General features: G+C 45.1%; 1 protein-coding gene across 4 annotated transcripts in view; it reads right to left on the bottom strand.

Annotated features, from left to right (window-relative positions):
* LONRF2 (LON peptidase N-terminal domain and ring finger 2) overlaps positions 1-21,782 on the bottom strand; it is a 71,963-nt gene extending 50,181 nt beyond the window's left edge. The window contains exons 1-2 of one of the 4 annotated variants that reach the window (XM_083168500.1): positions 21,628-21,782; positions 19,859-20,909 (exon numbers count right to left, since the gene is read on the bottom strand). In XM_083168500.1, coding sequence (XP_083024626.1) covers positions 19,859-20,597 — 739 coding nt within the window. In that variant the 5' untranslated portion in view covers positions 20,598-20,909; positions 21,628-21,782. The other 3 variants (XM_083168502.1, XM_083168503.1, XM_083168504.1) reach the window with 3 other exon arrangements.
* Positions 21,783-22,191: the final 409 nt, after the last annotated feature.

The raw sequence follows: 22,191 nt of genomic DNA, 5'->3' as shown, positions 1-22,191 counted from the left end.
TATGCTGGCTGCTACAGCATACTGCACCATCCAAAGCTCTTCTTGCATCAACTACATGGACCCTCATCTCCAGCGCCGATGGATCAAATGTCAGCATAGTGTGTCAGGGCGGCGCAGTGGAAGGCTTCCTCCCTGTGCCGCATACTCACTGTGACACGGCAATTCCTCCACACCGCGTGATGTCACAACCATTCCGCCCCCCTCCTCTGCTGCAGAAGTCTGTCTCTTGGTGTAAAGTCCCAGGCCAGGGGCAGGCAAAGGTTCAGGAACTTCGTAATGGCATCCCCTCCGACTGACTTTTATCAACATGGATTGGCAGCCTAGAGCAGTGTCAGACATATCGTACATCCAAGGTTCCCCACACTGCGCACATATTGCCCCGGTCTGCACACTCTACTACTACCTGGCCAGCAGCAGCAGAGCAAAGCAGTGCTGTGACTCGTGGGTGGGAAGAGGGCAGGGCCTAAAATATGCACCATCACTAGATTTTTGGTAAAATATGCAATAACCAAAGATTATGGGCAAAATATGCAAATGCATATGCAAATATGCAAATGCATATAATCCTGTCTCTACTCATTACATATGCACATATGTAATCAGGGGTGCTGGAACGTTTTTAGGTTGGGGGGGGCAAGATATAATCTCATTTTGGCGCCCCCTAAATTGCTATATGTTACCCCCGGGCACTATACACACTGGCAGCGGCATATACACGTGGGCATTATACACAGGGCAGCAGCATATATGCATGGGCATTATACACAGGGCAGGGCCATATATGCGTGGGCATTATACACAAGGCAGCGGCATTTACGCATGGGCATTATACACAGGGCAGCGGCATATACACGTGGGCATTATACACCGGGCAGCGGCATATACATGTGGCCAGAGACACCAGGACTGACATTAATCCAGGGGTTGTCATTTACTCGTAAAAAGTGGAAAAAGTGGCAGTGTCACCCCCAAACAGATTTATGTGATTATGTCTGATTATGATAATCAGACATAATTACATAAACCTGTTTGGGTGTGAATCTAGGGGTAAATGACAACCCCTGGATCTGTCAGTCACTGGGGAAGGGAGGGGGAGAGGAGCAGCATTTACCTTTAAGTTTTAGTTGTGGCAGCACAGCGTGATGGCTGCTGCTGCGGCTGTTGTAGGATGCTCCCGCGGCTCCCGCCCATGCACTGATCCACGCGACCAGTCTCCCTCCCTACGGCCCGCATCACGCCCGCCAATCACTGTGGACGCATCACATCCACAGCCACTGTGATTGGCGGGCGCTGGTTCTCAACATCTCCCCGCAGCAGTCATCCATGTGGGCGGACGGCTGCGAATAGGAATCGGATTCTTGCTCGACGGGCGGCTGCGATTAATCCAGGGCTTGTAAAAAATCTAGGAGCCAGAATGAAAATGTAGGAGCCAGAAAAAAAATAGTGACAGTGTGCGCCAAAAAGTAACACCATAATGCCTATTACATGTCACATACCCATTACATATTACACCACAATGCCCTTTACACATTATGCCACACACCATAAAACCTATTGCATACTATGCCACACACAATAATGCCCATTACATATACCACACACCGTAATGCCCAGTACAGGGTAAACCAAACACAGTAATTATGCCACACACTGTTATGACCATTCCATATAATACCACACGCCATAATGCTCAGTACATATTATGCCACATAAGTGCTGCTTACCTACATGTTCATTGCTATGGGTTTCTGACTTGATGCCAGGCAGGGGCAGATTGAAAAAAAAATTACAGAGGGGGTCACCATTGCGGGATCATGGATGAGGATCCAGGAGGTAGAGATTGGCAGGGAGAGCTGGCACCAGCCTCTGCGTAAGCAGCGGGTTCCGTGGCTGGTTTTCCTTTCAGGAGCACTTACGGCAGCCTCGGGTGCCCCATTTAGCAGACACATAAGCAGATGGCCCCGCGGTGGGTTATACGGTTCAATTTAACAGCCAGCCCAGTGGCAGCCACCAGACTGGTGCACAACTCTCCCGGCTGCCGCTGTATCAGAGAAGATCTGCAGCGCGACAAGATGCCACCAGCAGTGCCCTGCACAAGATGCCCCCAGTAGTGCCCTGATGCCCCCAGTAGTGCCCTTCACAAGATGCCCCCAGTAGTGCCCTGATGCCCCCAGTAGTGCCCTTCACAAGATGCCCCCAGTAGTGCCCTGATGCCAGCAGTAATACCCCCCAGCAGCAGTAATACTCACCACCGCTGCCTGGCCTCTTCTTTTGCTGCCTCCTTACTTATTGGGGGGAGAAGTCGAGGTCGCTCTTCTCCCACCACACTGGGTGACCCCAGCAGGCATTTGAAATCTGGCGCCAGCTCGTGAGCCAGGCAGCCAATCACTGACCCCGGCGTCAGGCACCCGCACTCCAATTGGCGGCACATTAAAAATACAGAATATACCTCCCGAGTCCCTACAGCGTCAGCCAGGCTCAGCTGTGCTGTCCCTGCAAGCTGTTTGGCCGGGTCTCACTGCGGCCAGTTAAAGCACTTGCCATTCCGTCCCTGCTGAGCTGATCACAGCGCTGACACGCCGCTGCGCTGAGTGGGAGAGGAGGCGGGGAGAGCAGGTACATGGAGAGCTGCAGCGTGTCAGTGTTTACAGCTGACAGCCGCTCACACCAGAGAAGGTGAGCCTGTCAGCATGGCGTGGGGGCGGGGCGTAGCTGGAAGCGCTTACACGCTGCTCTGAGTTTAGCAGCGTGTCAGCTCTTCCAGCCACATCCCGCCGCGCTGAGAGGCTGCTCTGTCCTGACCTACGGTCAGGGCGCAGCGCCCTGCAAAAGAAAGCAAGCGCGAACGCTAATTATAACCCGCTGCTGTCCATAATTCAAGCCATCATCTGCCCGGGGGTTCTGCTTCCTGGCAAATCTGGTTGCCAGGAAGCAGAATCTGGTCGCCATGGCCCCCGGGTTTTGTCGAGCCCTGGATTAATCAGTAATATAGGCGGACGGGCGGGAGGCTGGATCAAGCTTAATCAGCCCACCGCCCGCCCGCCTATATTACTGATTAATCAGCCGCCCGCCCGCACAGCTGCTTTAGCGCCTCAGTAATTTTGGGGGGGGGGGGGGGGCAAGCTGCCCCCTCGCCCCCCCCGTTCCGGCACCACTGTATGTAATAGACGGCTCCCAGTTATTAAACATTCACTGTACAGATAACCAGCTCAGTGCTAACTGCTGCCAGAGTCCTATACACCAGTTCAGAGCCATTCACACTGCATAAAAAACGGCTTTGAACCGTGTAGGACTCTGCTTTTTACCCGTTTGCAAGTACCGGTTATTTGTAACCGGTAAATGTAGACTGGCACTTTCACACTGCAGCTCTAACGGGTTTAAAAGGCTAAAAAAACAGCAATATACGGGTTAAGAGCTGCAGTGTGAAAGGGGTATAAAAGGGTTGTGTTTAGGCAGTATGTTAGGGGAAATGAGGGCAGTTACGGTTAGGCCACCAGAAGGGGAGATTAGGATACTATTCTTATTGGGATGTGCTGCCATTCTGGTCATCGGCGTCTTCTGACTGTCAGAATCCCAAGGATTTTAAAACTGAACAGCTCTTATGCACCCGGCTGGGCCGTGACTGTTAAAAAAAAAAAAAAAAACACACTTATCGCATGATTTTTCCCTGCTCGAAAGCGCAGAGACTAGTCAGCACTGCCTTGGGGAATGGCTGCATTTTCTGGGGCATGCTCAGAAAACACTGGGTTACCACCTCAAAATGCCAACAAGGTGTCAATCACCCTGGGAGTAGCCAGCAAAGGCTAGCCTCCGTACAGACAGCTTGCGCACAGTGTACCGTGCGCATGATAATCGCTTGAGCTGTGAATTCGCAGCACAGCAAACAGGTCTGAATCGGGCCCATTGTGCCTGTAATTAGGGTGTGATTACTGGGCAGTATTTTAAAATGGTCAGGGCAGGACTGTGCTACAGAAATAACAGCTACAAAAATGTGGATGTCAATAATGCCATTTATTTATGTTTTCAATGAAGATTGGTAAGAGATTATATATCTATATAGATAGATAGATAGATAGATAGATTTCATGCATACATTTTCCCTGCCGATGTTCGAATGTAAAGGTCCATACACACTGGTCAATTTTACCCAGTGTGTATGGACACACTGAGTGATTTTCACAGGACGCTATGGAACCATCCACCCTGCCGCTCATCTGCTGGTAAATGCAGCGTCCGGCGATGATGCAGGAGCTTGCATCAGTGCTGGCTTCTACACACTGGACGGCTTTTTAGCTGAAAAGCAGCTCAAACGACAAAACAGCTGCGGTACTCTTTACCTAGCACGGCGCCCACGATTTTGATCGTGGGCATCGCAGATAAAAAATCGCGGGCATCGCGGCCATTAAATGCACTAAAAATTGGGTGCGACGCGACCGACGCGATTTCCCATAGGGAACAATGTTAAATGTCTCAATTGACCCGATTTTCATGTTCAATGCCTCAATTGACCTGATTTTTCCATAGGATACAATGTTAAATGGCCCACAGAGGCCAAATAGCCACCCTGAAGTGTGAAATGGCCCCCACAATTGTTAACGCCACCCCACGATCAACGTCAACCCGAAGCATGGCGAGCACAGCGCGCCCGCGAGGGGCGGCGGTACGCGTCCTACGACCTTTTCATACCCACTATCCACGTCGGCGTGGAGTTGAGAATAGAATAGTGTGGCGAGCGCAGCGAGTCCGAAGCGTGGCGAGCACAGCGAGCCCCGCAAGGGGACGCGGATACCTGTGAAGCCCGCGAAGGGACGCGGATACCTGTGAAGGTATCCGCGTCCCCTCGATGGGCTCGCCACACTATTCTATTCTCAACTCCACGCCGACGTGGATAGTGGGGGTATGAAAAGGTCGTAGGACGCGTACCGCCGACGCTCGCCACGCTTCGGGTTCACGTTGATCGTGGGGTGGCGTTAACAATTGTGTGGGCCATTTCAAACTTCAGGGTGCCTATTTGGCCTCTGTGGGCCATTTAACATTGTTTCCTATGGAAAAATCGGGTCAATTGAGGCATTGAACAGAAAAATCGGGTCAATTGAGACATTTAACATTGTTCCCTATGGGAAATCGCGGGCATCGCGTCGCACCCGATTTTTTAGTGCATTCAATGCCCGCGATGGGCGCCGTGATAAGTAAAGAGTACCACAGCTGCTTTCAGCTCAAAATCGCCCATTGTGTAAGTGACAAAGTACTTCATAGAATGTAAAACAAGTAATTTATGTATTCGTTCTTAACAGAAACTCTACATAAAAAGAAGAGGATTTATTTTTCTTTCTATTGAACCAGACATTGTCAGAGTCATTAAGGATTCTTCAAACACCACTAGAACATGGCCAGAATAAACTCTTCAGACCGTTCATTAACACTTGGAACACACTCCAAGCAAAACTCACTGCCCCACTTATCCATAGCGGATACCGACTAAGCCGCTTCTAGTATTCAGCTAATGGCAGATTACTGTACTTAGCTACATTGATCCTGTGTGTGACTATTCTATGTTTGAACTCTTGTAGTTGAAAATGGTCAGTTGCTACACTCGAAAAAGCATTTAGCAGTCACAATCCATCTGCCTACCTGACTGACCTGGTATTACTGTATTTTTAAAATCCAAAGTGTTTCAGTAATTTACATTTACATGCATTAGTTAGCAACTGAACAAGTATATTGAAACTAGTAAGCGGCTTAAAGCAAAAGCTTTGAAAGCTAGTCTGCTACCTTGTGATTGCATCTGTTTGTGCATGTGTGAGAGAAAGAGATGTAGTTCCATTCACTGACAACAGATGGCAGTGTTTCGGAGACAAAAGGACATATATATCCCATTGTTATGAGTCTTGGAAGCTAGGGGGGCCTGGACCCAAGTTATAAAGTCGAACTCCAATTGAACAGAATTGCCTACTAAGCAAATGAATCTGATCCACTGCACAGCTTGAATTGTGTGACACTACATTTTTTGCGAGAGTCGTGTATTATGGATGTTATTCGATGATTCCAAGACACAAAATTGCTGCGACAAACAGGTGCAAGTGGCTGCATTGCAGAAACGTAAATGGTCAGGTCTGGCAGATAAATATCTGTCATACAAAATAACTTACAGAGTACTTATGAGTGAGTGTTTTTTTTTTTTGACCGGCATAATAACATCATTTCTGTTTGCAGAAATGAGGGAAATGCAAGTTTTTGAGTGTATCTGGGCAATGACTGAATTGCCAAGATAGCCTTTTATGAAGAGAATCCCATCTTAACTGTTAACCTATAGCCAAACAAAATAATTATGGTTAACTAAAGAAGAACCAGGGATGTTTAGCAAAAACAAAGTGGGGTAATTCACATGGGGAGCTGTTCTGCACTGTGTGGAATCTGCACAGGGGAAGAAGCCGGTAGATCTCTGGTAAGTAAAAGGTGGCCATAAACTTGTGCGACTTCTCCGAGGGGATAAGTCGCACAAGATCCCCCTTGCACCACCTTCCTGGGTGGCAGGATCACAAACAACACATTGTATGCAGTTCTTCTGGCATATGATGTATCATATGCAATCCCAATAAAGCCTATGTGGTTTTGCTGCAAAGGGACATCTCTCTCCTGCTGCCGGTGTGATCCTCAGGCTCCAATGCTGGCCCGGTGGCTAGAGATAAGGTCTTTGTTAGACAGTGGTAGGGCTGATTGGGAAGCCTCTGTGAGAAGCGGAGAACCTTTGACAATAGCTTGTATGAACATGAACTGTCTGACAGTCTGCATTCAAGCTAACAAAATAAACCATAATGCTCAAGTCCAAAATCAGTGTTTGCTCCACCCCACGGTTTCGTTACCACACATTCCACATTATATATTAGCATGCTTATGCCAGGATAGGTTGTGTTAACCATTTCAATACTAAATAACAAATAGCATAGTGTACATCCGTGAGAACATATGTGTAATTAAGTGTTTTGGGGACCCACCGTATTTCTACTAGAGATGTGCAGGTTCTGCTTTACTCTGATTTCAAAGCAGGATCTTATTGGCTATCCCAAATCACATGACAATCGTTGACAGTTGATAGCCAATAAGATCCTGCTTTGAAATCAGAGTAAATCAGAACCTGCACATCTCTACTTTCTACGGACGTCAGAGACTGTTTTGGATGAGGAGATAATCTGCAGGATATAGGTAGGCGAGTGTGAGATTACTTGAGCAGTGCTTACAATAGCATTCCATGCCAGGGGAGGTGTGTCCCTGACCATTCGCTCTCAGCAGGGACAGATTTTTTTATCCCTCGATATCCAGATATTGCGGGCTTCATTGGTGGGAAGCCAATAGAAAAAAGAAAGTATAGACTTGTGTATAATTGCCTTGCTTACATGTGAACACATGATATCGGAAGAAACAGGATAGATTAAAAGGTACATTTGTATCAAAATGGTATATGCTAAAGAAGCTATAATGCACTCCATCATATGTTCCTTGTTGCCAGCATTTGTAGATCCAATGAATGCTGGCAAAGGGAAGCTGGTTCACAATCATTTTACAAGCCTGCATGTTAGTAAAGGAATACCCTTCTTGTGCCGTACTGTAACATCACAGGATTTTGCTTCATGTTTTAAATTGTAGTATAACCAGAACAAAAAAAATAAATAAATCTCCTTTGCAATGCCTTCCAACACAATCTATTCTATAAATTATGCCTGTCCTTATGATCTCCCTGGCAGAATGAAAATAATAAAAAAATCAAAACGTGCCTGGTTGCCCCATTCCAATTGGTGAACCGCAGATTACAGCCACACCCCAAGGTAGAAGCCACTGCATATGTGCTCACCCACAGTGATCCAACCTTCTGCCCCGGTCAGCAGTGCTAGATAACCATGTGTCTCTGATCATGAGAAACCAGTGGCTTTTATAGCGTGTATGTAGATGTGTCAAGGGAGCAGGTGTAAAATGTGGCTTGGGTGCACACCCTTTCTTAATTTATTTGGAAGTGGGACTCTACTCACTATTGCGTAAACTTTCTAGAAACAATCTGGTCTATGTCTCACTATAGTGATCACAGTTAGGCAAGATGTCCTATGCCTGTTCTATAAAATGAGATAAATCTACATTTATTTGTAGTTTAAATATGCTTTAGTTTCCCTGATGGCTATATACTGAAATTGCACATTAGGACACACTCTTGTGCAGGGGAAGGACTGATACTAGCATTCGAATAAAGTCGCTGATGCAACTATGGCAAAAAAAATGCTAACGGTCAAAGCATGAACCGCTCAATGTACAATAATATACTGGCAATCTGACCAATTAAAAGAACCATTGATCACATTTAAATAGAGACTAAAAGGTGTGTACAAGGTGGGATTTTACTTTCTATTCGACACCTATTCGATCTGGGTCGGTTACAGTGTTCACATGCGATTTAATGATGTAGTACAGATCTGTACTATATAGTTTTGGCTGCCAAGACAATTGTTCTATTCGATTTACACTACACGGGAGCGCGCATTGGGATCGAATCTGCATCAAATGAAGAAAACCATTCCATGTTTTATTAGATTTTGCTTCTACAAGCAAAATAGAATAGAAAAATAGTGCATATCTCACCGTGTGTACCCTCTATAAGACTATTTTTTGGGAATCCAGGAAAATGTGGTTGGTGATTTTGATTTGTGCATACTGGAAAAACTGCTTGGGTTACAAATTGCCCTTCTGTTCATCCTAGTCACAAAACAGGTCAACCTTACCATACTGTTGGCACGTGTACACTTTGAAATGCTAAATAAAACTCAACTGCTGCTGTTTTTTGTATTATTATTTGCCTTTTCAGATTAGAGATTTGAACTTTTTTTTCCATACTATATTTGAACTTTTCATGCAAGACTGCGCTATTTCCAGCGATGGTGGAACGGTTATCTGTAGTGTACTGCTTCTATAAGTAATCACAGCTGTTCACATACATGCAGAGTGAGCCCAGAGACAACAACTGATAATAACGTTTACATTATTATTATGTGAAAGGTGAATGTGCGTCACTGAATGGCAAGTAGTGCTGGAAGTTTAGGCAAAAAAAACTCATGATGGAATTGGTAAATGATGTTGCAAATGGGAGTTGACCAGGCCCATTAATGAAGGTTTAGGTTGACAACAGATGTATTCTTATATATCAGTGCTGCAGTCATGCCACACAACCCCTCTCGGCATGCCAGGTACTGGGAGAATCTGCTAGCGTCGGGTGGTATTTTTTTTATCTCAAAATGGGTCATCGCTGCAATACAACGTGGCTAAGATGCACCAGGAGACTGTGCCGATTAATGTGATAGGCAATATTTGTATACAGTATCTTTGTGGGCCTGGAGCAGGGTGCACACCAGGCCAAAGGCATACACACTTACCAACCGTCTGCCTGAATATAAATGTGCTCACTCAGTTAAGATGTCAGTCACCTGCAACAAGCGTACTGGCAGTCAGCAGGCTGCCCGTATGCACAGCCAAATGCACCAATCAGCTTTGCTGCATGGACAAGTTGATATGCTGTGAATTACATTGTTCACAGACATATTGGGGGTATACACCATCCAACAGCTTGCTATATATCAGACTTTTGATTTCCTAGACAATATATTGCTCAGTGGCCCTTACTCAGATCTGACCGCAGTACAAATTTGCTCTCAAAATGGGCAAAACCATGTGCACTGCAGATGGGTCAGATGGAACGTGCAGAGAGTGTTACATTTGGGTTGGTGTGTTGAAACTGAAATCTAAATTGCACTGTAAAAATAAGGCAGCCAGTATTTACCATGCACAGAAACAAAAATAACGCATACAAATCTAACTCTCTCTATACATGTTACATCTGCCCCACCTGTAGTGCACATGGTTTTGCCCATTTTGAGAACAAATTTGTACTGCGATCAGATATGAATAATAAGGGCCAGTGTGTAGCCAGCTTAAGGCCAGGTACACTACATATCCTTGTTTTGTTCGGCACTCCGGACGAAAGGTATTGCACCGCGGTGCCTTCCCAAGTAATTGATAGATACAGAAGGGTACCCCTTGCCAACACTATGGCTGGAGGGGAATAAGGCAGCACTCTACGGATTTGGGTGAAAACAAAAGTAGTTTATGTAGACATAATCAAATGGACACCATCAGATGGTGTCCATTTGATTATGTCTACATAAACTACTTTTGTTTTCACCCAAATCCGTGGAGTGCCGCCTTATTCCCCTCCAGCCATAGTGTTGGCAAGGGGTACCCTTCTGTATCTATCTATCTATGGGATGCTGCCCATATCAACCAATCAAGTTCAACCTATTATTTATTTAGCACCTTCTAGAAGATAAATACAATGCATTGTTATATGTATATGACCCTGCATATTTATATTAAAGTTAAATACCTTTTGAAATTGCTCTAATTTCACGTAAAAAAAACCCAAGCACTAGCAAACTTATCTATATCACATAATTTTGTGTACCTTCATTAATACACAATATCACTGAAAAACATTACAGAATGTGTTACGTTTTGTAGGACACCTTCCTTATTGCGATCAAAATTAGACAATTACATATTGGTTTGGCTTGAACGTACACCACTCCCTGTGCAACGGATGGTTAGTCAGTTTCTTAAGTGACTAATCAATTAGCTGACTCTTCAATAAGAATGCAGGCAAATCTGGATTTCTAACAACTCATTCTATGTTCTACTATGTCGATCCTATTAGCCGTGATTAATTCACAAGTGCAAATCATCATGGCACTGGATGCACTTACAGTGAATGGAATTTGCACACTGGTCACTGCCCCTTAAGGCAGCGAGCAATTTTAAGTGAATCCTGTCTGAAATGAACATGGGAAGGTTGCAAAATCGGGTGCCATTGCCGGTGTTTAAACACTGCTGGAACGGCACCTCGCACCCTTCACACCCATATTATCAACCCCATGTCTCTATATCAAACGCTACACCTCCCTCTACATTGTGGTGCCCCCAATGCTTTACTTTTGGTCCTCCTTTCTGCTCTCTTTTCACCTCCTACCTTCGTACAATTGCCAGCTATTTCAGTGTACAGTACTGTCAATTACACAAATCTAATTGCCTTCATCTCCAAATGTCACTTATCTCTTTGTGGATGTCAAAGCACTTTCTGAAGCTAAAAATTTCTCAGTCAGCTCTTTGACCATGTCAAGTTGTTAAACCTTTGATCCTCCATCTCAATATCACCCTCCTTTATCTGATTGTCTGCTTGCTGAAAACATTTGCAAGATGTCGTGCATTCTGGCCCCTGCTTAGAATTCACTACTCCTTATCCAAATGTTTACGAGCATTAAGAAATTAAAACATGCTCTGAAAACGCAACGGTTTATTAAAGCAATTACCTTTCCTCACACACACAGCTTATATTCTGTATCCCAACACCCGCCCTTGAGATTTATCCCTCATTCCTTTAAGCTGGCCATACACTAGTACGATTTGGGCACTTTTCATCAGTTTCCAACAGATGGGGCCGAGAAATTGGGTGAAAAGTAGCTAAAAACGCATGTCCCATGCGTATCAGATCGGATCCGGAGATCGCAGGCGTTCGTGCACATCGCGGCTGCTTTTTAACAGCTTCGATAGATCGGATCGGATTTCCCTTGAACCTCCCTGGCAGCTATCCGGGAGTCCTTCCACGCTAGTTTCAGCTGCGATAAATCGCATGTTAAAAATAATGCATCAAGGGGTGATTCTGGTTTGAGACGCTGCCCTCCGATCACCCTCGGTACAACGTGTAACGAAAACACATCCCCTCACATGCTCCGCTGCAGGAGAAATCATGCATGATAATCGCCGATCCTTTAATTAATTCTTCCTGGCTTCGCAAATAATAGTTAGTCTGAACTGACTTATTTGTGTGTGCCTACCCGAAGATGGGGCAGGCGGCTCACATCCTGTGTCGTCAGCTGCCCACCCCCGGCAGGCAGCAGCCCACTTGCATAGCCATGGGAACGCCCAGAGAATTCATGGGGACGAACATAGAATAATGGGCCTTCCCATGGGTGACTCCCCCCCCCAATATGTATGCAAATGGCTCAGGGACGATGCAAATTGTCAAACCTATTCACAAAGGAGGCCTGCAAATGTGCATAATAGACCATGCGCAGAGCCAAAAAAAAATCAGAATGAGGGCCCAAGTACCAAATCGGATGGAAGGACTCTCAGGAAGCTGCCAGGGGAGTTCAAGGGAAATAATATGGACATTGTGTCTCAGACAAGTCGCAGTAATGTATGGGGGTGTTTAGACTGTAGGCACTCAGCAGCAGGGTCTCTACAATCTTGGTTCTCACTCTGCACTATCCTGGTCTCCAGTGGTCTTCCCCTCCCAGCAACACACGTCCTATCTGTCCATCCTTCCCAGAGCCCAAAACGTTTGAATGCTGCTAGTAACAGTTTGAATGCAAACGTTGCTGTGAGAGATGTGCAAAATCCCGCTAAAAAATGCCAGGGTCATAGTTGCGGACTATTAATCACTTTAGTAATATCAGAATGATCTGAAGTCAAGTAATTGAAGTTTAGTTAAATATTTCCCAACCTCCACCCTTCAATAAAAATTTGTCGCTGTAAGCGAGGCTGGCATTTTAAGCAGAGATTCCGCGCAAGAACTTTGGCACTCAAAGGATTCATAATGGTCTCATTTTGTTGTATCTTTATGTAACGGTTTCTTTTTTGTCTTAGTAGTACTGAAACGCGTTATATTTTAGTTTATAATATTGTATTCTTTATGTACAGCAATATAAATACTTTACAAATGTAATAAATAAAAGGCAATGAATGTAATAATTATCAAAATAAGCAGGTCAACCTAGACTTGCTTTGAAAAGTGCAGTGGAATGTACTAGCATTATATAAAAACAATGTTAAAATAAATATTATTCAACTAAAGTTGTTGTTTGCTTTTACTATTTACGATTTCAGATTACAGAGTTGAACAGAGTTTTTTCCATACTTAAGCTGAATTTTTTATGCAGATAAGGAGCTTTTAGAGATTGTGGAAAGGTGTACAGTATGCGTAATGCGCTACTTCTATATCTGACCACAGCTGTTGGTAGACTTAACAAGTGAGCCCTGCACAGACAACAACTGATAACAAAGTTTACATTCAGTCAAGACGGTGTTCAGAGTTTAGGTGAAAGGTAAACAGGTGTCATTGAACTGAGAAATAGTGCTCACAGATGAGGGTGTGTACACACTTGGACAATTTAGACTATATTACAATTTATCTGCATACAATTTAGACTATATAGTGCAGATCTGCACTATACAGTCTATGCAGCCAAGACTTTCTGGCTGCGATACGGGAGCACGCATCGGGATCGCAAGGGTTAAAACCCATACAATCTGCATGAGATCCAGATGAGATTTTGACTATATAGTCAAAATCTCATGCACATTGTATAAGTGTGTACACACCATTAGACAGATCCAGGGCATTCTGCAGGCTTTGCCTGATCTTTGTTTACAAATCATACAGCACGACTACAGCATATAGAGCTTCGCAATTCTGGTACTGTAAAAGTTGCATTAACTTTGATGGGAGTATTTATCATAGTTTAGAGAGACATAAAAATGTGAGAGTGTGAGAGAAAAACAAGCGGTATTTAAAGAAAATACGGTACTTGTTTCCTAGCACGGCCACAATCGCGGGCATCGTGTGTCATTTTTAGTAGTATACGACGCGACCGACGCGATGCCCCCGATTTTCCCATTGAAATGCATTGAAAACAGTGAAAATCGTGTCGGTCGCGTCGTATGCGGCTAAAAAAGGCTTAAATGGTGCAGACGCGATGCCCACGATTTCCCCATAGGAAACAATGTTAAATGGCTCAATGTACCCGCGATGCCCCCGATTTCCCATAGGGAACAATGTTAAATGCCTCAATTTCACCAAATCATCATAGGGAACAATGGTAAATGGGCCAGAAACTCCCCAAAACACCCCTGAACAGTGAAATTTCCCCCCCAAACTATTTTACGCCACCCCACGATCAACGCGAACCCGAAGCGTGGCGAGCGCAGCGAGCCCGCGAAGGGCGGCGGTACGCGTCCTCCGACCTTTTCAAACCCCGATTATCCACGTCGGTGTGGAGTTGAGAATAGAATATTGCGGCGAGCGCAGCGAGCCACCGAGCCCGAAGCGTGGCGAGCCCCGCGTGGGGACGCGGATACCTTCACAGGTAAACGCGTCCCTTCGCGGGCTTCACAGGTATCCGCGTCCCCTCGCCACGCTTCGGGCTCGGTGCGCTCGCCACACTATTCTATTCTCAACTCCACGCCGACGTGGATAATCGGGGTATGAAAAGGTCGGAGGACGCATACCGCTGCGCTCGCCACGCTTCGGGTTCGCGTTGATCGTGGGGTGGCGTAAAATACTTCTGGGGGGACATTTCACTGTTCAGGGGTGTTTTGGGGGGTTTCTGGCCCATTTACCATTGTTTCCTATGGGAAATCGGGGGCAGCGCGGCTAAATTGAGGCATTTAACATTGTTCCCTATGGGGAAATCGCGGGCATCGCGTCGCGGCCATCGCACCCGATTTTTTAGTGCATGTGATGGCCGCGATGCCCCCGATTTTCCCTTACGATGCCCACGATCATGATCGTTGTGGCCGTGCTAGGAAACAAGTACCGAAAATACAGTTAGGAGCTGATTGACTGGTACATTATCTTTAAAATTTTAACTCCTGCACCCTCTCCCCCGAAATCAATAATATTGGTAAACCCTAGTTAGAATGCAGTGTCACTGTACATATTGAGCATGCTGCTTTCAACTGGGGATACAAATTATTCCTGGCAAACTGAGTGTGCCATTGAATACTTACTTGGAAGTGACACCTTTCTAAAAAATGGCTGTTTTAAAGGGATACCCACCAATGAGTGGTTAATCCCATTTTCCGATATTGGGTTTGTTTCCTGGTTATTATGGAGCCCTCTGTATGACAAGGGGTCTCACACAGAGTTTGAGGACATCAGTCTTTTACAACTCAGTGTGGTTTTAAATGAATTTCGTCTGAGAGTTCTAGTTCATTTACATAAACTAGATTAAGTCCAGATCACCCCTGAGGAAGTCCTAACAGATAAAACGCGTAGGGTATTATCTGTGAAATTACCTTCCGGTGTTGGATTATTCATTGGATCGAATATTTTATTTTATGTAAAGCTGTTATATGAAGCAAAATGATATGTACTAATAACTTGAATAAATTACGTTTTTTAATTTTGTGTATTTTCTGAGGTGAAAAGAACATTGGACTCACATCTATTCTTCCCTTTCTTTTCCATTTCTATTCTTGGTGCCTTTATTAACAGAAGTGCTGCCCCATTATTAGCGGCATACCAACACTGGAATCCGACTGCAGGTGCCCTGACACTGGAACTAACAAATGTGGTTTGGAAAATCAATGAGTAACCTCACCCTTTAAAAAAAAAGGGGGGGGGGGGGGGAAGGAGAAACAGGGATGGTATTAAGGAAATGGAAATTGCACACAAAGAGCATAAGATTCTTATATGGTGTAAATACCAATACCAATGTATATAAATGTGTAGTTGGCTGCTCCCAATTACAAGTTGGATGGTTTGTAGGGGGACAATAAATAAAATCAGATATATGTGATGACTCACATATATCTAGAGAGCGCCACATACCAATGTATATAAATGTGTCCAATTTAAAAGACTGACATCCAATCGTGTTTTAGTGCTAATTAGTGCTTCCATGAGGTATCGGTGCTCAGGTGGTTCATGAAGGGTAAGGGGTTAATGAACCACCTGAGCACCGATACCTCATGGAAGCACTAATTAGCACTAAAACACGATTGGATGTCAGTCTTTTAAATACCTTGATTCACAATGTCAGTCTTATCTGCCTTCTGAAGAAACCGCTGCCTTGCTATAGCGGAGAAACGCGTAAAGGATTGTTATCAGCATACATCTCCTACAGCTAATACAGAGTGATCGTTACAACTATTTGCCTCCTAAATCCTTCAAGCTGTTTTTTCCATCTGCCATTCAACTGTGATCTCCCCATCGTATCCAACATCCACCAACAGCCGTTGTATATTTCATATTTTTTATGAGTCTTTATTAAACTGTACATTTTATTGTGAAAATTTATATATTTTTATAAATAAATAAATCTATATTGATTACATCCACTGGTGTGGCGCTCTCTAGATATATGTGCCCTGACACTGGGGCGAGCGCAAGGAAGCCACAGGTTCTATTCTCCCTCTGGGGGTTATTTTGGTTCACTCTTTCTGACAAATTCCTTCTTAGATGGACAAAACCATGTGCACTGCAGGGGGACAGATATAAAAGTTGCAGAGAGAATTAGATTTGGGTGAGTTATTTTGTTTCTGTGCAGGGAAAATACGGTCTGCTTTATTTTTACACTGCAATATAGATCTCACTTTGAAGTAAAACCCCACCCAAATCTAATTCTCTCTTTAAGAAGGAATTTGTCAGAAAAAGTGAACCAAAATAACCCCCTCTATGAGTGCCATAGACTCCCACAAGGGAGAACAGCCCCTGTAAGTCGGGATCCCCCCTTGAACATTTGTGAGATGCAGAACAAGTGAAAAGATGCTGGAAAATTGCCTGGTGCCATCTGTCAAGCATAGTGGAGGTAATGTTATGGTTTGGGGCTACTTTGGTGCTGGTAAAGTGGGAGAGTTCTACAAGATAAAAAGGGATTTTGAATAAGGAAGGCTATTACTAAATGTATCCATGCCATACCCTGAGAACAGGGCTTGATTGGAGACAATTTCCTCCTACAACAGAACAAAAATCACACCACCAAATTATGTAAGAAGTATTTAGGGAAGAAGCAGGCAGCTGGTACTCTTGTCTGCAATGGAGTGGCCAGTGCAGTCACCAGATCTCAACCCCATTGAGCAGTTGTGGGAGCAGCTTGACCTTATGGTACAGATGGAGCAGCTCTCATCATAGCGACTCCCATCGCACCATCCGCTGCCCTCACCTTCCGCCACAATGGGGCCCGCATGTCCCATTCTTGGCAATGGAGGCTCACACGCCCATGTTCTGGCCGCCAGATCGCCATCCACCAGAAACCTGCGGATGATGTGCCAGCAGCCGCACCAATAGTGGCCACAGCTGTACGAAAGTAGTGCCCAACAATCCAACTTGTGGGAGGTGACTATTTTATATTAATTTTGCAACTCATTTGATGAGTAAATTGATAAATAATTGAATTGCACCATCAAGTGGCAGCTGCACGGAAAAACACTTGAATGCCCTCATAGGCTGTATAACGAAGCTTGGGGAATACTTACCTACTGTTTCACAACATGGAAGGCGCACATAGGCATGTGTCTGGTGGGTAGGCAAACTGTCTGAGTCATGGCATCACTCACATCATCATGGCTCATCCCCCGGCATACAGTGACAAAAAACAGACACTATATTGGGAAGCAGGACTATGATTCTGCAATTCTGCCCACTTTTACTTTTGTTGGGGGGGCTGAGGAGGGTTGCAGACTGTTTTCGAGAGCCTCCCGACCAGGAAGGTAGGAAAGTATAACTTAAGGTACTGTAATGTGGTATCATCCAAATTCCGGTGTAAAAAGCAGCATTGCCATCACTAACTCTTACCAACCCAGCTAATTACATTCATTTTAAATTTTACGGAACATCAATATTATTTTTTAATACTATAATCCCAGATTTCTTATAACTTGGTATTAAGAGTAAATGAAGTAATAATGAAATCTACTACTCAAATTACTTTATTCTGGACTGTTTTGTTGGGGACCATAAAGTATCAAATATACTCTGAGTAATAGTCATGCATGCTACCGCAGGTCGTTCACGGCACCCCCCTCCCCAGTGTGAGCTTAACGTGGTACTGGAGAGGTCGGGGATCTCATTTTCCTCTGCCACCTAATTCCCCTCTCCTCTCCCACCATGAGGTAGAGCCAGTGGTAGTGTTCTTGAAATCCCCCTGTAAACTAGAATGCTTTCCCGATGGAATTACTGTGCATGGCAGAGGTTTAACTAGTTTAACCTTACCGGTACAGATGGTGCCCGTCCCCCTCCTACACACACACAATTTAAACCCTGGCTACATTATATACCTGCCTGCACCACCAACTTAGTTAACAATATCAGCGGTGACAAGAATTGCCCAGTGTGTATAGGGCTCCAGTTCATCCTTCACAGAATTCTCGTGGTTACCAAACTTTCATGAATCATGGCGAACAAGTGTATCAGCATTTTTCCTTAGGAGAAAAGTTTTTCTTGTAAAAGAAGTGAACGGTGCCTACCCGGCATTGTTTGGGTCAGTTATATGGTAGTGTACACTTGCGCTTCTGATTGTCACCATGTTTTAGGATTGGCACCCAATAGCACTGGTTTTGCTCATAAATAATTTGATTTTGTATTGGGCCACCACCCTGAGGCACCCCAGCAAGAGAGTTTGGGGGACCACTGTCTCAGATACTTTTTTACTTGCACTGTGACCTTCCTGGTCTATGTGGAAATACCTGAAAGTAGCCACAGTGATACAGATGAAGAAAATTAAATTGGTAAGCAGCGAAAGAGGACAAGCCAACAGGCTTCCTTAAAGCGTGGGAAGAAGAGAGCGGCACTGACTAAGTGGAAATATGGTCTATTCCCTATCTCCAGCAGCTCTAGTGAAAATGAGCTCAGCAGCCAGCCAGCCTCCAGCTCTTTATCTGAAGGAGAAGAGGATCAAATCCAGCACAATAGCATGTCTCTTCCTTCAGGTAGCAGTGAGGAACACTATGCCATTGGTATGCAGAGAAAGAGGACAAGCCAACAGGCTTCCTTAAAGGTGGGGAAGAAGAGAGCGGCACTGGCCAAGCGGAAATATAGTCTATTCCCGATTTTACCATGTAACAGATTGACGCTTTAAAAAAAATAAAATAAAATAGGAAAACTCTCCCAAAATCTCTCACTCCCTATTACATTTGGCTCCTTATCTTTATCATTTGAAATTGCACAGTGTGTATCCACTAGATCATTCATTCTGTAGCTCTGGGGAGTTCAATTTAATTGTTAACTAAATCATTAGCTGCCTTTATCACATAGTGTGTATGCATCTATGTATGCAATTTTGTTAGCAATATACATGTAATCATATCATAATTCATATCGTTCAGTGTTTTCCCATTATATCGTTAACAATGTGCGCTCCTATCGATAGTTAACGATAACCCCTATTGTCTAAACATGCAGTTAATTCTGACATGATCATCAGTGACTGCATGTTCGGCAGGGGTCCCGGTGGCGTAACTGAATGATATCGCTAACGATCATTCAGTGTTTAGCCCGCAGATCATTCTTTTCCCCGCATATTATTTAGTGTATACAGGCCATTATACCAGCCCTGGTTATAACAGAATGTATTCCTTACTTTTAAAGAGAAAAAACAATATGTGATATAAGAAGCACACAATCATTGGCTCCTGTATGGGCGCAGAATGAATATTAGCAAGTGCGACTGCACAGTAAGCCAACAAGAGTCACAGCTCGCCCTCAGGTATAGCCAAAGCTGTGGATCTATAGGCTTTTCTTTCTCTGTGACCTTGCCGTGCTAAAGGTGTCTAACTGTATTTTCTCTCATTTATAACATGTACACAGTAGATCTTATGACAAATTGTGAGATAGTAACACACAGTGCTCGCTGGGAGATCAGCTATCGTCATCTAACAGAGCATAGCTTTTAAAACCTTTTGTTAAAATATACCACAAAATAAAATCTAGGAGTATACATTGTTGTGACTGACTAAGTGCTAATATCCAATAAACAAACATGCCACTTACCCTGCTCCAATGCCGTGTTGAATTTCTCTAAAGCGCCAATGAAATCATTGTTCTGCCGTAGGGTATTCCCTTCCACAGACAATCTCCGTACCTTGGATTCTTCACCCAACCACTTTTCTAGCAGGTTGCCGAGCACCACATTTACCTTCATGTCAATGGAAGGTGTATCAAGACCCTCTACTTTGCTTTTTGCTCGGTTGTTGCAGCAATTGCACTCGGGCGATTTCTTGTCGTATAAGCATGTTTTACAAAAAGAGTGTCCACAGTTCAAAGTGACTGGATCCAGCAGTAAGAGCCTACACACCAGGCAGGAGAAGAGGTCAGATTCTAGGGATCGGTCAGGATTCTCAGGGATGCTTAGAGTGCAGGGGACTTGTATACAGTCACTCTTTATCTTGGCACAAGGTAATTTAAGTTCTTTTTCTCTGATATTTTGAGCAATGCTTTCAACAAGTACTCCAAGCTCCTCTGGATAAAGACGACTTAGCATTGCTGCCCTTGTGTAAGAGTCCAGAGCATCAGCTACTCGCCCAGCTAAAGCCAAGGCATCACCTTTCTTCAGATATAAAGATCTCTCAGGCTGGGGCATCTCATCTAGTTGTGAACCATAGATCTCTGCTGCCAGTTCAAAGTTGCCAGCCTTAAAAGCTTCCTCTGCCACCCCTAGCATCTCAGAGCAAAGGCCAGGGAGGTCAAGGGAATAGGGATCGGAACAATGCAAAGATCTCACCTCCATCATTGCAGAGCTGATGGGACACTTTCTACATCAACATCATCAGAGAAGCAAGGAGCTTTCCATGAGAACAAAGAGATTGTTGCAGCTATAGGTCCTACGACATGACATTGCTGTATGGCGGATGGTAGCGTCACTGTCAAATAGCCATAGTACAACCATACATATCTAAACTACTGCCACAAAACACTTGCTGTTTACCTATGGCATTGCCAGGCTATCACCAGGGATGTGTCACTTTGTTACATAAAGCTATTCCATTGTCACAGTGCTTTGTTATGGTCCGGGTGCAGCTCCCCTGTCACTGTCCTTTGTTCCCTGTGGAAAGCAAGAATAGAGCTGGTGATTAAAGTGCCACTGCAGGATGCCCCCGTCCCCAACACCCTGTGCACTGCATGGGCAGTGCCTAGAAACAGCCAGAGTCCCTAGCAGAGAGAAGCCAAGCTGGCACCACACCGTCACTGCCCTGGCTAAGCACAACCAAGCTCACAGGAGTGTTACCCGGGAAAGAGGGATCCGGTGCCACTGAAGAAAGAAGGGGAGAGGGCAGACTAATGATGTCCCCCTGCAGTGCCCTGTCAGTGACATACATGTGCCAGAGGTACATGCAGCGCCCTCATACACAAGCAGCATGTGTGTCCAGGCCTCCTCCTCCTCGTGTGCTGGGCAGGGTATGGGCACCATGCTATGGTACGTGTACCCCGTACACAGCACCCTCCCTTCCCCATCCTGGGCTGTGAGCTCAGTGTTTGAGGAGGGGCCGAGGGGACAACAGCAGCAGTGACATCACGTCCCAGCCTCTTCTTAAAGGGACAGTAGCAATGTATAGGAAGCAGCAGGACAGGGCACCGTACACGGGACAGCGCATGCAATTATTAGTATATTGTTACCTCCTAAAGAGAATGGCCGGCGCGCTGCATCACCCAAATAGTTACACCTAGCACGGGATATTACACTGCCCGGCACGCAGGGGTTAAAGCGATTATACGTTCAGGCTGCTTCTGTCTAGTTGCTGTGTGACAGACGTGCGGATTACCTCCTGCATCATGCTGCCGGCGTCACTCCCTGCTCGGGGAGTCAATTGCCTTATCCTCCTCCTCCTCCTGCCGGAGAGCAGTGCACACAGAAGTAGTGGCGGCGGCGCCGTCATTGCGAGTCTGCTGCCCCCTGCTGGGGATACACACGTACTACGGAGCCTCGCCTGTTAGGGAATGTAAAGGAGGACACGTGAGGATAATTCATGCTATCCCCACCCCCACTGGACTACTTTATATAACCAGCTCAGTGGCGTTATACAACGCTGCCTGCGCCGGGCTACGTCACGGGTCGTACAGGGGGACTGTCTGCATCTGCTGGCGCGTCCACAGCGTCATGTATTGTTTGTTTACTGCCAAATACAGGCAGCACGCTTGTGCATTACAGTGCTCTTATATTGATTAAAGCGCAACAAAGCAGGATGACACATTTTTTCTGCAATCAGTGTTTATTGAGGTAAAACAACAAACATACAGTGCGACATGCACAGTTTCATAGGGACATCAAGAAATATAAAGGATATCAAATCAGGAGAAATATATAGGGCGGGATTCTCTAACAACCA

Source organism: Crinia signifera, chromosome 2 (genome assembly GCF_055691185.1).
Source record: "Crinia signifera chromosome 2, ASM5569118v1, whole genome shotgun sequence".
NCBI lineage: Eukaryota > Metazoa > Chordata > Amphibia > Anura > Myobatrachidae > Crinia > Crinia signifera.
The sequence above is the reverse complement of the archived record's forward strand: the minus strand, read 5'-3'. Positions and strand labels throughout refer to the sequence as shown.